The sequence below is a fragment of the Barbus barbus genome (assembly GCF_936440315.1).
Source record: "Barbus barbus genome assembly, chromosome: 5".
NCBI classification, from domain to species: Eukaryota; Metazoa; Chordata; class Actinopteri; order Cypriniformes; family Cyprinidae; genus Barbus; species Barbus barbus.
The window spans coordinates 31,275,033-31,291,276 of record NC_136733.1 but is presented as its reverse complement, the minus strand read 5'-3'; the positions used below and the strand labels follow the sequence as shown (position 1 = coordinate 31,291,276).

The following is a 16,244-nucleotide window of genomic DNA, read 5'->3' as shown; positions in this document are numbered from 1 at the left end:
TTTGTCGCGGGAGAGCGTTCCTAACACAAAATATTTTTTATTCTAATTGTTTCGATATATAATATTGGCCTACATGACGTATTTTGCATGCGTACCTATCGATGCGCAAAGAAAGAAGTTAGAGAGTAATAATACAGAGACAGAATGACATTTTTCTTTTTTTTTAAAACTCATGAGCTCATCTCCAGGATATGGTATGGTAAGCATAAATTCAAAACTATATAAATCTTACAGAGGCATAAACCGAGAGTCACTAATTTTTGCAGACATATGTTGTGTGTGTCTGCAGAATTGTCACCAAATAATGAGCTCCAGAGCCCTACCAAAATAACTGCTCTCGCAATTCAGACACAGAATTTCTGTGATTGCTACCCGTGAGTTATACAATCATGCATGAAACCTCTGACCAGTCAGTTGAGTCCCCACATCACTTGCATGATAGAAGATGAGGCCTTTCATGATCGATTCATCACTCAGACTGAAAGTGGTGTTATGATGAATAACATTTCAGGAATGTTATTATTTACTATTACATGTCACTCATTTAGAATACGCAACTGTTTAATTCACATTCTGCAGTATGCATGCATTTATGAGGAACAAATGCATGTACATACATTAGAAAGATAATAGAGCTTAGAGGCAGTTTTGGTCTACAGCAGAAACTGTGATCCAGCATCCGGTGAGTCAACATTAACATCATTCTCTCTTGCATTTTGTGATTTAATAACACCAGAAGATAAAAAAATCTGAAAATAGTTAGTTTAGTTTATAATTTAAACTTTATACTCCCATATGAAACTACTTATTACACTTATGCATCTCTGTTGTTCTCGGAGATGAAAATGACAAATCAGTCACACTGCAAATCACTTCATTTGATATTATGATTCATTCATAATGAGTGGGATTTATTTAAAAAACAAAATTGGTATTAGTATTATAAGAAAAGGGTTAGAAAAAAAGACAAAAGTACAATTCCACATATATATTTTGTATAGTTAACATTACCAAGTGTGGTGGTATACATCACATATTTCTGTAGCAGTATTGTGTTTTAGAGAAAAGAAAAATTTACTTTGTAGAACATGTAATAGACCCATTACAGTATAAAAGACGTAATGCAACTTTACTAATTATTGTTTTTCCTTTGCTAACCATGCACTTACTGATAATTTATTAATTAAAATTACGAGCAAATTAATTATCATGATGTCAAAGACTATCTTTGCCTTTACATCACTTAGAACATCATTCCAAATGACATATCAAAGGTTTTACACAACTTTGTTTTGGAATTCATTTTACACCATAAAAGGAAAAATTATGATCAGATAGTATAAACCTAGTTGTGGACAAATGCTAAAAGAGAAAAGATTAAAATGTGTACCCTTTTTCTGATGATGCTTCAGAGAAAGGCACGTGTGTGCGCACGTGTGTGTGAGAGGGAACATTCGAGAAAAGCTCTGAAAGCTACAGCTAAAATCGCCTATTTTTGATGTTTTTGGAATTTCTCGCTGTTAAAAATAAATTTGAGAAAGAAAACATAAAATCACCAGGTAAACTCTTACATTAATGTCATCTCAATAGACACTTTGCACCGTTTCCAACCTTTAAACTTGGGTTTATAGATAAAAGACACTCCGAAATATCATTGTGCACCAAATTATTAGAATTTTTTGGTCTAAGTATGTTGTGTAATTTTATTTATAGCACATATTTTCATTAATAGCATTGACTTTGTATGTTTGTTCAAAGTATATCGGTATTATTATTGTAATGGAATCGATTTGTCAGAATGTTCTGTATTAAACATACAAATCCTAAATTTGATTTTTTTAATTTTCAGTGATAGTTACAGTAAATTATAAACCCCACATCACATTAACATTACCTCATTTTCAATTCAAAAGTGTAATTCTGATATGCAGTTAACATAATAGCATAAAATTCAACAAAACGTGTGAAAGACTTCATAATATAAAGAAAAAGAATCGATCTCGTATGTTTAAATCAAGGGGAAATGAGGAAATATATAAAAAACACTGCACACTCAAAATGGCTGACACATCACTGCACAGCTCTAACTTTCTATAATGCATATAAAATCATAAATGTATTGCAAGCAGAAATAATTCGCTAAAAATCATAATTCGGAGATAATACTGAGATTCAATTTTGTTTTTCCTTGTGTCCCATCACAGTTCTTATCAAGCACATGTCATTAGCATTTAGCAATCAGACACCTCTTCCCAAACCAAGAATAAAAATATTAAAAACAGGACGAAATTACTTCCGAAATTGCATAAATAAATGTAAAAGCGAACAATTTTACATCACATTTGCCTACAAATAAAAGACATTTGTGCAGAGCTCGTACAGGTCAGCTACCTTGTCTCCCACCTGTTAATGTTTGGAGCTTCGGTCCTATTACTTGGAATAAAGTTCTTAAATCCCGAATATGAAGTCGAAGGATACGCAGGTTCCATCTAGCAAATTAATCGCGATTAACGGAGCGCAAAAATTGTTAATACTCATCAGTTTGAGACAGAAAGGTGGCTACAAGAGTTTATGCAGTGAAATTGTCAAATAAGAACCAAAAACGTCATGAAGAGGCGGTCAAGGGACAACCAATAGTTTTTCGTGCGGCTTTTTAAAATATGGATGAACCGCATATCCTCGAAAATACCCAGGAATATATTTTGGTCCAATAGAATGAATGATTACAACTTGTAACATCTCTACAACTAAATCCAAAGCACTGGCAAAATATGACATTGAGTAAAATGTAAAGACAAAAATATATGTACTCGGATACTGTCACTTACTTGATTTATATGAAGACAGAACTTGGAAAAAAAAAAAACCCACAAACCATAACCATCGGTACCCAGTGATGCAGTACTTTCTTGCGGAAGAGTCAAACCCATTCATTGGTTGCCACTGCACTTTCATTTTGATGCATCTCGTTTAAAAAAAAAAACCCCTGTTATAATAAGTAATACACTAAGAATTCTGTTTCTTTTGCTATCGGTAAATGTATTTTTCTAATTTTCAAAAGGAGCCCATCTTCATGACTCATGAGAGGCTCTCTCTCTCACTCCCTTCTCTCTCTCATACTGGCTCAAACTGCTTTGTCAACTTCCGCCCTGCTGTCTCTCCAGTGGCTGGCCTGTATACAAAACCTCCCAACCATTTCAATGTCCCTTACATTCTGCATTTTCATTTCCATTCAAAAACGATGATATCGACCACATGTGCTCTTCTTGTACTGTCTTGTTTGTACTCGGTTCTCACATTTTGCAGCTCTCTCATTCTCTTCCGATGAGCTGAATCTTCCCGCCTGTTTAGTCACATGTTGCCTCACGTCACTAATTTGACTAACTGGCCCAGCATCACACTGTACACATTGCATTAAACACACAGAACAAGGACAACACACTGAGTGACAAACAACTGGCTTTCGTTTAAGTCTGATACAACAGTTGAAGAGGTGACAGGGAGTTTCACTTTTGATTTTTTTCTTGTCCACGAGTTGACTAGGCTAACATGTTGCAATCTGAGGTTTCTTTTTTTTCGGGGTATATTAAAATGGAAACAGCGACTGCATAGCTGTTTCAAAGAAATCTCGGATTATCGCATACATATGACCTCACTTAAATCACCGATGAATGGGTTCATTATTATTCACCGAGAACACACTCAAAGTTAAACCAAAGGAGTGAATTGAGGTGTTTTGTAGCCTTTATGTTTTCAAGAAGCTTGGTTTATGTCATCTTCAACATGAATCACTCACAGTAACTCTTCTCTTTCTCACTTTGGTTTGCTCTTTGACGGTTTGAGACAGAGCAGTTTGAAAAAGAAAACAGCTGAGGTCAACAGTAAGTGGGCGGACCGTAGGTGAATCAACAGCTAAATTTGTGTTCGGTCTCTTTCACACACACACACACACACACGCATGCATGTACATCTCTAATTCCCGCTCTTTTTCTACATGCATATACTGACAAATTTTTATAGCAGATATTCACTTCATTCATACTTGCACATAAGCACAAACACTCAAGACTGGACCACATTTAGAATGTGTATTGTTTTATACAAATTATTTGACAAACTAAACTTAATCTCACCTTTGAGATGCAACCACAAAAAAGTGTCTCTCAGACCCTTCAGTAAATGCAATTACTGTAAAAGGAGTGGTACGGAAAGGGAGGCAGACAAGTTCCAACCTACACAACTTCCTACATAACTTCCTGCCAAGTTTTAGCGGTTTTTGAGAGGACCTTTTGGAAGTCTCCGATGGCTAACCACACACTTCCATGGCATTGTACTAACAGTGCTCTTGTCACGTGACCTCATAACTTATAAAGTTACAGTTGATCCAGAAATAAACATTTGGTCATTATTTGCTTACGCTCATATCATTCCAAACATTTTTCTTCTTTTATGAGACACAAAGATGTTCCATTTGTGTTCCACAAAAGAAAGGTTTTTGAGAACATGAGGGTAAGTGAATGAGATTTTTCATTTATTAATTTAACAGTACAAAACAAGTGATTTACTTATAATGGTTTTAGAATATGATATGTTTATGAGTTAGAGGGAATGCTGTGAAGTTGTGTGCCTTATGATTTATCTAAAAAAAAAAAAGAGAGAGAGAAGTAATCCTTCAGCTTAGTATAGTCTATTCCTGATGTCTTAAACTCAAGGGAAATGTAGGCTTGGACAGGTTAAATAGAATGGCATGCTTTCAAGATGAGCTGAAGAGCTTTGTGGTCAATAGTAGTGGGGATTTCCACAGTATTTAAGAGGAACGGCCAACAAAAAAACAAAAGATCTAAATTGAATTGAAAAGAACTGTTGAGTGCTGAATAAATTTCATCATTATCAAGGTTTTTACATAAGCCAATATCGAAACACACTTCCACCCAACCACATGATTCAGTATAATACAGACAAAAGGAAAATCTACATAAAGACCACAAATCAAAAGATTTTTTTTTTCTACACAACTATTTATTACCGTTTTAACAAGCTCTTTTAAACAAATTATTGATTAAATTTGATTGAAGTTCAGTTGGTTGGCTAAAAACGTTACATTTACAATTTAAAATCATATGAAAATATTATTTCCTTGTTCTTGGAATTAGGGAAAAGGTGCATTCATCAAATGTTAATGCAAGTTATAGACAGCCCTGAGTGGGAGGTCTGTTACAGAACATGGAAATATAGTCTAATCTGTTCCTACATTGTTTAGTTAGTTTTAAAACCACATTTAACTCTAGTTGTGTCATTTAGTGGTAGTTTTATAATGTTACTAATGTCGGCACAGCTGTTGCCGACGTCGTCAAATGCATAAAACAGGGATAGGCAACTCCGGTCCTGAAGGGCCGGTGTCCTGCAGAGTTTAGCTCCAACCCTAATCAAACACACCTGAAGAAGCTAATCAATGTCTTCAAGATCACTAGAAAGTTACAGGCAGGTGTGTTTGATTAGGGTTGGAGCTAAACTCTGCAGGACCTCAAAAAATGAGGCCCTCCAGGACCGAAGTTGCCTATCCCTGGCATAAAAGAAACTTTCAGACACATCCCACTGTAATATTGAAATAAATGGCATACCCCGTTGCAAAGGGAGGTCTACCAGCTGAAGAATAACAGAAAATGACTTGCATGTGACAGTAACACAGTCATGTGTTCTATGTCATAACACTATGATGCCAAGCATTGTGTGCTATTTAGCTTTAATCCAAAATCCTTCAAAGTGTAAGCGGTAAATCTTATCTTCAAACCCTAACATTCTGAATTAGACTGAAATGAATAGCTATTTGCCATGGTGGTAAAACCTCTGGCCTGATTGGCTGTGAGAAAGGTAGGTGTGGCGAGGGGTTGGTTGAGAAGAGCTTTGAAATGTAGCCTGTACAACAAAAGGAGAAAAAAAAGAATGTCACTGTTCTTAAACGGATCTTAATCAGACACTAAATTATTTTTACACAATTATCGTTACACAAACTGTTATATTTTTGTAACTTATATTCACTATTGATTTTTTCTTGGAAATCTGAAATTTATCAATTAAGATACTCATTCATATACATACATATACATACATACATACATATATATATATATATATACACACACACACACACACTACTATTCAAAAGTTTGGGGTGGTAAGATTTTTTTAAATGTTTCTGAAAGAAGTCTCTTATGCCCACCAAAGCTGCATTTATTTGATCAAAAATGCAGTATTATTGAGAATTATTTCTGCAATGTAAACACTGTTTTCTACTTTAATATATTTTAAAATATAAATGTAATATATTTTGAAATGCATTTCTTCTTGTGATGGCAAAGCTGAATTTTCAGCCGCAAAATAGTGTTTTTTTGTGGAAACTGTGATATGCCTTTTTCAAAAAGTTTTCAGGATTCTTTAATGAATATAAAAGGTCAAAATAACAGCATTTATTTAATATGAAAATATTTGTAACAATGTAAAAGCCTTTACAATAAGTTTTAGTAACCTTAATGCATCCTTGCTGAATTAAAAAATAAATAAATACATGTATTCGCATTGAACCGTTCGGTATGAGGCTTTTAGTTTGGTACGTACTACAAACCAAACAATTCTATTCATTGGACTAGACCTATTACATTTGGAAAATAAAACAGCTTAAAGCGTGTGAAATATAATGTTCTCAGTGCCACTGCACTCAACAAGGCAGCCCAAACGACGTAACAAGTCTGCCCTGTGATAACCTCCTCTTGCTGGGGTGCGTCGAAAGATGATGATCTTGTATCGACGACATCCAGAGATATTGTCAAAAACATAAATTGTTGGCAATAATAAGCTATTTGGCATTTCCAATTAATGTAGGCCTGTTACTTTCTTATTTTTATTAGGCCTATTGTTCTTATGAAATTACTTTTATTATTAAATTAAAATTACAATTAATTTGCCCTGCAATAATTACCAAATAACTGACGAGCTGCGAGGATAACAAAAGATTAGGCTATTTACTCCTCAATTAAAATGTTTCTCAAAAAATGTATTTCAAAACAGGTCTATTATACAATGAATTATAGGCCTACATTTAAAATATTAACACTGCAGTCATCAATAAAAATCAACGAAATAAAAAGCTTTTATTTCAAGTACCGACTTTCAAAAACAACCTATTTAACATGAAATATGTTTCTTCTAATTTTTTTTCATTATGTAATATTAGAGATATTAAGGGAATAAATTAAAAACGTAATCACCATATGTTGAAGTAGATTAGTCTCTCGTCGTCTCTGAGAGAATAAGCGCGTCAGATGCCGAAAGCTCTGTCATTACTTCATCATTCTGTTTTTACTTTCTGCATAGTGAATTGACTGAGATTAAGATGTTGGCTGGCATAACTTTTGCGCAAAGTTTGCACGTTGCTTGTGTGGTATCCATTGGCTCGCCTTCATGGTTTAAAACAGAAATATTTCCAACATTGTGACGTAACCAAATACCCCCGTCAGGCTACCAAAATGTATCACTGCCCTGCCCGACGGGCTACCTTAAATACGGGGCTCCCACGCAATGTTCCCTTCGCTCTTCTTCCACCGCGGACGCGCAGAAGAAATAATGCGCCTCGCACACACAAAAATGAGTTGGGAAGCCATTTGATTGAATGCCGCAGTAAAAGGGAAAGAATAGCAATGCTCCGGCAAACCGCTATAGAGCTGATGTCACGACAGAGTTAGAACCAGTGATGAATGCGGTTGACAGGTTTCATAGAAAGAGAACGATATGCACCAAATGAGTCGCTGTAGAAACTGAATACTTCAATGGTTGCGGTGCGCTCAACACGAGAGACAACACAAACGCAATGACACGTGAAATAAAACGTCCTCATGTATTAAAGAAGAGTGGCTTGATTAAGTGCTGGAAATAGCGCAGGATGGGTAACAAAACTCTGAAATATATACACTTTTTTTTTTATCTCACTGACCCCAAACTTTTGAACAGTAGTGTATAAATGTACATACATACTATAATTAAAACTGTATGCTTGATTTGGACAGAACTCACTGCATGTGCTTGTTGTGATGCCGTTCCATGCGTGAATGCGCCTGGGGAAGCTGGCCTTGGTGGATGAGCATATGGTAAGCCAGACTGTCCAAAGAGAAAACGCAAGACATTTATGCCCAAAACATAACAAGAGCTAAGAAATTCTACTATTTTAGGCTAAAAATAAATGAATTCCCTTTATCTTAATCAACTAAACATCTGCAATAATGCAGCAGGAAGACTATGGTAATATAGATTTCATTAATTGGCTTGGCTCTGACCTTGCCAGGAGCGATCTGGACAGCAATAGAGGGAGTAGGCAGCAAACCTGCCGCACTCACATGCAGAGCCTGTGGATGCATGGGCCTCAAAGGACTCTGAAAACACAAATATGAGTAATGCACAGACACAGGCATCCAGTGAACCTCTGCCCTCAGCTGTTCAAAGCAGCTGACCTTCCTTTGTTCCCATTTATCAGAGTTTACATTCTGACCGGCCCTACTTACAGAGTCTGTGAAGCCAGACTGCTGGTTAGCATGTTCCAATTGTTTCTGCAGGGGAATCCCAGCACTGGGGATGTAACCTGGAATGAAAGAAGGAATACAAAAGGATTGCAAAGGTGTCTGCCAAAAGCACAATGGAAACAAATTAACACCTATGTGGGACAAGCCACGTTGAAAAACTTACTGTCTTGCTGTCTACTGTATACACACACTACAGTTCAAAAGTTTGGGCTCAGTAAGATTTTCATCTTTTAAAAAAAAAAGTAATACTTCTATTCAGCAAGGATACATTTTATTAATTTAAAGTGACAGTAAAAATATGTATAATGTTACAAAAGTTATCTATTGCAAATAAATGCTGATTCTTTTGACTTCTTATTCATCAATAAATCCTATTTTATAAAATAGAATAAAAATAAAAAATTTAGAAATATTTTGCTATATTACCATTTTTAATGTTTTTTTTTTAATAAATGCAGCTTTGGTGAGCATAAAATACTTCTATTAAAACATTACAAAGAAACTGATATCTAACTTTTGAATTCATTATCCTAACTAAAACTGCACCTTAGATTGGCTGATTTGAAACCCCATTTATGCATGGCAACATTAATAATCACTTATCGCCACACATATGTAAATATACTATTTCATTATAAAAGTATGCTACAGTGTAGTAACATGAACTCATACACACACCAGGCTGAGAAGTGAAATGACTGTGGACTGCATAGCCCTGCTGCTGATGGGGCAGGTACTGCATGGCCTGGAATGCTGATGCACCTGGAAACAGAAAATGATAACATCTTACAAGCAAGTAACACATATCCACATCTAAACATATGCACTGAAGGAAAATACAAACAAGGTACCTCTAAGTTGTGAACCACTGGCATAGTTGGCTGGCACCGGCTGACTGGAGGCAAAAGGTGATGTATGCTGCGGCTGAGTGACTCCATACGGGCTGTGACTCGACTGGCTTCCAGAATACTGGCCATGCTCGGTTCCACCTGCACTGAATCCCGGCTGAGACTGGAAATGACGTGTCTGAGGCGGTGGCAAGATGCCAATAATGTTATAATGAACAAGCACACACACCGAAAACTAATTTTCTGAATAGTAGCTGAACCAGGTGTCCCTCATTAATATTACAAATAGATTGATTTACACTAAAATCTCACACTCACAGGAATGACTGGAGACTGGAAGAGCTGTTTGCTGCGTTCCCCAAGAAGAGCACCTGAACGCCCATGACTAACCTGACCCGCTGAGTGATAACGAGCAGAGGAGCAAAATGAAGTTATTATTGAAGGGAAATTCTAATAAATTCAGACAGTTACAGCTTTATACTTCTTTGACAGATCACTGAAGATGCCAAATAGTGGTCACCTTGCATGCTGAGAAGGTGCTGCCCAGAGTGGATGGCCATGTTTGGCTGGTATGTAGCCGAAGTCAGAGTTGTCATGTCACTGTAAACATATATAAAAGAATTCTAGTTATAATAAATTGTTTAACAAATGTCATTTTCAAAATCTGACGGCTTTGGATAATTTCTCCTGTCATATATAAATGCATATACATACACATATACACAACCAATATAAGTATTTTATGCTTAACTAGGCACAGAACTGTAATATTGTGAAATATTATTACAATTTAAAATAACTGTTTTCTAACAGAACTCTTTAGTGTTGAATTAGTGCCAGTCAGAAGAAGCCTGAGCATTGAAACATACATTATTCAAACATTTTTTTTTATTTATTTTTTTTAATCATCATGTCTCCTGCTTCTGCTCTTCTCTGGCATTCTCAGTCCACTTCTTGACAGTTTTGAGTACCAGACAAAACACTTGTTTTGGATACCAGACATTCTGGGGCTTGGAGACTTGACTTTTCCAATTGACATCTGAATTTGCCAGCTCTCTTTTCCGTACCTCTGTTCTTTCCGTCGTCTTTTCTCTTCCTCATGTAGGACTTTCTTCAGCTGCAGAAAAAGCTGATGCTTCTCCTCTTGAAGACCCTGCAGCTTCACTCCCATCTTCATAATCTAATCAGAGAAAAATAACGGAACGGTCAGACTCAGGAGTCCATTTATAAATAATCCAAGTATAAGAATGCAGCAATCATACAGACGCACCTGCTCTTTTGTTTCCTCTAAGGACATTCTCTCCTCCACCTCTTTCTTCCTCTTCCTCTCTTCCTCTTCTTTTAGTTTCTGCTCCATCATTTTGTCAACCTCTTCCTCCTCTGAGATAAACAAGTGATAACTGATCACAAAGTGCACACTGTAAATCCAGTGGAGATGAACATGGAAAGACTTTTATTTTAGTGAAAATAATAAATTCAGAATTCTGTGCTCACCTTGCCTCTTCCGCTCCCTCTCACTCATAATGTGCTTGTGCAAGGCACGTGCCATGGCATTAGACAGTTTGGGCCTCTCCAGAAGAGCCGGCATGATGGTAGGGATTGGCGGTGCCAGCTGTCGAAATGTTAGAAAAATGTTACAACATTAATATCAGCCTCTGCATTTTTAATCACTAATGAGTCCACTAAGACTGAATTCAGATTTTAGTGGCCTTACCACAACTAGAATAGTCAGAGTGAGAAACAATTCAAGAAATTATTTAAGCATGTTAAATGACAACGTTAAAAACATAACCAAGAATATTCTTAGTATTGCTGTACAGCACAATTTAGACATTTGACGGGCTCAGGATGACATCACAAACACAAACTAAGGCAGCTGTCAACAAAGTTGACAAGCCTTGCTAACGTTGTTTAAACCAACTTACCATATCAATTCTAAAACCAAAGACTACGAGTTAGAGCAAAATATAAGTTAGAAGAAAGAGATGTGGTAATCTGAGAAGCAATACAAGGCAATAAATGAGCAAACTCCTGCACTGGGTTAGCTCTGTAAAGGCTTCACAAGCTAGCTGGCTATGCTCGCAGTAACCTGAACGTTTTGAGTCGATTCAGTTAAGCTGTCCAAGAAAATCCTCTTTCATACACTAGATTTTACAGAATGAAAGCGATTTCAGTATTTTCTATTTGCAGTAAATTGCATTAATACCTGACCATGAGGCCAGAAGGCTAACGGCTCGAGTGACAGCTTAGTCAGCTAGCTTGCAAAATCAGCGAACTAAATAAAACTCTTGCAGTGACATTCGTGGAATCTTCATGTAACGCACTTTTGTCCGTTTCTGAGATTAAAAGTATGCTGAGCTTGTCTGAAGGCTTTCCTTAAAGAAAAAAATAAACAAGTGTATCAGTAATTAACCAAAATAAAAATGACAGGAAACCCAGTTTGGCGCACTTCCGCTGTGGGCGTGTATTAATCGAGTAGGACCCCAAGGCTCAAATTACTTTTAATAGGTACTCTCTTTAGTGCCTGAATACAATTCCTACAAAATCAAGTCTTATAAGGAATTTCATTTACATAATCTGCTATTATCTAAATAAAATGTCTATTAGCTAAATTTAGTACACATAAATGTAAATATGTGGGAAATAAGCCTGTTTTAACATTTGACGGCATAAGTTCCACAACACCTAAAACAATATAAATTAAAAAGAATGCCGTTAAATGTATTAATTTTTGATTGTAACATGTATTTGAATGTTTTATTTTATTTCTCTTTTGTTATTATTTTGTGTTTCTGTATGTACCCCCAGACTGCACAAGTCTACTAGACTTTTAAATCATATACTTAATTCTTTATGAAACCTTTTATCTATCGATCGATCTATCTATCTATCTATCTATCTATCTATCTATTCTCAGATCTCTGAGAAAAGCATAACTCAAAAACCATTAAAGATGGACAAGGGCAATTTTTTACATCAGGTTTATAATTATGGCAAGCTTAAGATTGGTGACCATGACAATTTAAGCTTTTAGGGAAAAAGGAACAAAACACACCAATCCATGATACAAACAAGCCAAAAAAAAAAAAAAGGGCAATCAAGTCATGAACGTCAACCTAATAATAATGATTATAAGAAAATTGAAACATAAACAAGCAATCTCCTACAGCATGTCAACTGAAAATATATTTTTTTATCTTTTAACCAGCTTATTCAAATGAACAACAACCCTAACCCATTTAAAAATAATAATTATTGGCAATGGTACACGCTCACACTCACACACATTACATGGTATAATCCAGTATTATCAGTGATTTTGGTCTGTGCAAATATGGTGGCAAAAAACAAACTCAAACCAAACATTAAAGATCGACAGAATAGCAAGTTGACTGCAGGATGCATGTCGATGCTGGGGGACAGTAAGAAAAGGTGAAAGGAGAAGTTTTTCAGAACACTGAAAAAGCTTTTACGGATATGAGTAACACTAATTTACTGAAACAGACCAGGGCGTAGGCTGTATCCGGTCTGCCTAAAAGCAAGACTGAGGGAGGAACCCTTAAGTAGGAAGGAACAATATGCAGGCAGCATAGAGTATAAACAATATTTCATAAATGGACTAGGAGGACATGAAAGTGCATTCAACATGTACGCTTCATGTGGCCTAACGTATTGATCATTTTATTTTAAGGAAGGGTAGTGCGGGGAAAGTAAATTGGTTACACATCTCTCAAAACATCCCCATAGACGCTTTCATCACTGTAGGCAATGTAAAGGAAAAAGTCTTCTTCGTGGTGCTCCTACAACACAGAAAAAGAGGCAAAGAGTTTAGAGATGCTTCTTTTTCATTAATCAAAAATTATATTTTATGAATTCTACTGATATAAACAAACAGGTGCAAAAGGTTCAGTTAAAACAAACTAAAATAATTATGTTCAGATACTTTCAAATGATGTACCTGGTAAAGCAGCCCCATAGTGGCTGATGTGGGAGGAATTACATTGTTTACAAAGAAGAAGAGGGCATCTTCGGCCCTCAAGTGGATCCTTTTCCGAATGAGGAAGTAGAACTGCCCCACTTCAGAAATAAGAAAAAAAGTCAACATATATCCTTCATATTTTTAATACTATTAAAGATTATGCAAATTGTTCTGTATTGTTCAAGGAAATGAACCTGTGAGGTCAGACGGGACGAGATATTTCTTTTTGTCCAGATCCCCTATTCTGGCTTTGGGAGCTTTCTCGACGATCACCTGTGGAAAACAAATCACAGCTGGTAATAATAAACACTGACAGTAATGTAAGAACAACAGCATCTTTCAGTAGTATAATAACAATAGTGTTATGGGAATTCCCCAGTTTAGGGCACATTCCCAGTCTAACACATTTGGCTGCTGATATTTGACGGACAACACATAATGCAACTGAAAATGAACTCAGTGTGAGGTCACAAGGTAATGTGTCAGAAAATTTCATATTCTAGTCATTTTGTCCTCGACTCTGTCAAAATAACAAGGTTCATATGAATGACTCGCAGAGACGTTCTCTCTATATGAGATTTAATATATGAGATTTAATACCTTGATTTGTATTAAATGTAAACTTCTATCACATAATCTTATAAAAAAAGATATTGGTTATTCTATTACTTGTACTGTACACGATGCCACAATTTTGTTGGAAGCTAACGGAGGCTAACACCAGTCCCTTCATGTTTGAAGGACAGCTTAAAACGACGATGACAATTAATTGATAAACCATATTATTTGCACGATTTCGCGTGTATTTAAACGAATGGTTATTTTCACACGCGTTCCCCTCATAAGTTAGTGTTGCCACGGTGTAATGCCTCGGTTTATGTTATTTGTAAGAGCGGGGCCCTAACAAAAACAGATCATTTGTCTGACTCACAGGCACTCTATCCGGGTACTTCTTTCTGATTTTCTCGCCTTCGGACCGTCGCTTCTCAAATGGATGTTCTTCTTTGTACATAAACTTCATTGTCACAGGCTGGGAGATCTTAAAATATCTCCAAGAAAATCTGCCGTCGATGGTGTTTACAAACTAGATTTTTATTTTTTATTTTTTTTGACAACTGCGTCGGAGGGCGGAGGGATATCCAATGACAAGGAACAAGGGAGGAGGCGCACGTCACATTACGTCAGTTGCGTAATGACGTCTGCAGTAGCCAGGAGGCCTACGTGGCATTACCTGAATCTGTAGAAGTAGGCGCCAAAATAAATAAAATAAAATGCCGGCTAAATTTGACAAATTAGTCATTAGAAACCACAGAAGTGTTTCAAGTGCAATCGAAACACATCTGGTATTTTGCTAACAGTCTGCTCCCTCTCATAAGGGAATATGGTAAGGAGTTGTTTAGGTAAAACAAGGATAAAATGCAGGACTGTTAAACTATAGCAAAAGTTTGGAGTGAGATTAGGGGAGGGGGCACGAAAAGGGGAGGAGTCACTCAAAGGGGAGGGGCAACTCAAATATTTGCAGCACCCAAGTTTTTGCTAGCAATTAAATTTTTCCTGTTGTTCATAATTGACCAGCACAAATAGAAATTATAACATCTGGTAAATCTGACGAAAGACAAATTCATTCTAATAAAATAAAAAGATTTATGTATTTAAAAATACAAATGTATAAAAAACAATTGCCCCAAACGAGCCAACTGAACAGCAGTACTCAATGTACATACTGTACACATACAGTAGGATTACAGTACTTACCCTGAGCATGCATGTCAAGCTGTGTGCGTGAGAGAGAGAGAGAGAGAGAGAGAGAGAGAGTGAGTACACATTTCAACTTGTGTTTCTTTTTCTGTTGTAAATGTTTGTTGCACATTTTGATGCCTGATGACAGGGGTAGGGGGCTCCCACATAAAGCACTGTCATGATAGATAATACATTTACATTTAGTCATTTAGCAGAGGCTTTTATCCAATAGCGTTCCATCCAGTGCCAAACTGTTTCTAGTTTTGGTTTTGCTCAAACCCACCATGGAAAACACACTGCATCTGAATTTGAGAGGGGAAGCCACAGTGCTTTATACCCCCTACCCCTGTCATCAAGGCATCAACATGTGCAACAAACGCAACAGAAAAAAAAAAACATTCATAAACTGAAATGTGTACTCTTACACACACACACACACACGCACGCAGGGGCGTAGATTACGCGGGGGACGTGTCCCCCCCACTTTTTATAAAAAGTAAATTCGTCCCCGGCAATTTTTCATTGGACAGTTGTGTTCTCGACATGTTGAGGTTTTAATGGAGCAATGTATATAAATGCAGAATGATTTAAAATTCAAAGAGACAAGATAATTTATACATGACTTTTACGTTTCCATGGCAATCAGTCACTCACTTTGTGACGTCACGACATGCCCAGGCTCGCGCCCGCGGTCCCGCGCTGTATCCATCATTCATTAGAGGTCGAGATGAGTTCAAAGCGGCAAGAAACTCTTCACTCCTTTTTTACGAAGAAGTCAAGCAGCGTAAGTTGGCTTGTGGGATCCGAATACAAGTTATCCCGTCTCAGCGTGAGAAATACAAGGTGTGGCCTGTGAACGGGTTGAAATGCGTGAGACTTGAGTGCCCTGAAAATGTCAAACCCATGCCATGAAGCAAAGTGGACATAAATAAAACTTTAGGTCATAGATGGGTACCTTACTTCAAATCCAACAGTAAAATTAAGTTAAAAAAATGCTTAAATAAGAAAAGGTACAACTGGGACTATCAAGCCACCCAGGCAGTCCATAGAAAAAGTCATCCTTCAAAATTATTTGGAAGACAAGCCACAAAGCCACAGTAAGGCAAA

The 16,244-nt window shown here is 36.6% G+C and overlaps 2 protein-coding genes across 20 annotated transcripts; both read right to left on the bottom strand.

Moving 5' to 3' along the window:
* Window positions 1-5,007: 5,007 nt before the first annotated feature.
* On the bottom strand, window positions 5,008-11,903 carry LOC306870434 (G protein pathway suppressor 2-like). Of its 19 annotated transcripts, none has more exons than XR_013784259.1 (14): window positions 11,743-11,877; window positions 11,344-11,366; window positions 10,913-11,030; window positions 10,689-10,798; window positions 10,486-10,598; window positions 9,939-10,018; window positions 9,737-9,816; window positions 9,422-9,596; window positions 9,249-9,332; window positions 8,553-8,629; window positions 8,328-8,423; window positions 8,068-8,151; window positions 5,630-5,916; window positions 5,008-5,385 (listed from the first exon to the last, which is right to left on the bottom strand). XR_013784259.1 is itself a non-coding variant. In XM_079417706.1 (13 exons), the coding sequence occupies exons 2-13, from the start codon at window positions 11,344-11,346 to the stop codon at window positions 5,824-5,826; spliced, it is 1,113 nt and encodes a 370-aa protein (XP_079273832.1). In that variant the 5' UTR covers window positions 11,347-11,413; window positions 11,743-11,891; the 3' UTR covers window positions 5,008-5,823. The 19 variants fall into 19 exon arrangements, 5 of the variants coding, with proteins under 5 accessions (XP_079273832.1, XP_079273833.1, XP_079273831.1 ...); XR_013784265.1 differs by having other exon boundaries at window positions 5,622-5,916; window positions 11,344-11,413; window positions 11,743-11,876; XR_013784266.1 differs by having other exon boundaries at window positions 5,569-5,916; window positions 11,743-11,876.
* Window positions 11,904-12,210: 307 nt separating this feature from the next.
* Window positions 12,211-14,849, bottom strand: LOC306870105 (gamma-aminobutyric acid receptor-associated protein-like). The gene is made up of 4 exons (XM_079417175.1): window positions 14,329-14,849; window positions 13,592-13,670; window positions 13,377-13,495; window positions 12,211-13,218 (listed from the first exon to the last, which is right to left on the bottom strand). The coding sequence occupies exons 1-4, from the start codon at window positions 14,416-14,418 to the stop codon at window positions 13,138-13,140; spliced, it is 369 nt and encodes a 122-aa protein (XP_079273301.1). The 5' UTR covers window positions 14,419-14,849; the 3' UTR covers window positions 12,211-13,137.
* Window positions 14,850-16,244: the final 1,395 nt, after the last annotated feature.

What these genes read in the sequence shown, in the direction of transcription:
- LOC306870434 (XM_079417706.1), bottom strand. An exon ending in GAGGGAGCGGAAGAGGCAAG is followed by an intron (nt 10,799 to 10,912) that starts GTGAGCACAGAA and finishes TGTTTATCTCAG; the next exon opens with AGGAGGAAGAGGTTGACAAA. An exon ending in TCCAGATCGCTCCTGGCAAG is followed by an intron (nt 8,152 to 8,327) that starts GTCAGAGCCAAG and finishes CTCTTTGGACAG; the next exon opens with TCTGGCTTACCATATGCTCA.
- LOC306870105 (XM_079417175.1), bottom strand. Translation starts at nt 14,418, where the DNA reads ATGAAGTTTATGTACAAAGAAGAACATCCATTTGAGAAGCGACGGTCC. An exon ending in AGTACCCGGATAGAGTGCCT is followed by an intron (nt 13,671 to 14,328) that starts GTGAGTCAGACA and finishes TGTTTTCCACAG; the next exon opens with GTGATCGTCGAGAAAGCTCC. An exon ending in CTATGGGGCTGCTTTACCAG is followed by an intron (nt 13,219 to 13,376) that starts GTACATCATTTG and finishes TCTGTGTTGTAG; the next exon opens with GAGCACCACGAAGAAGACTT.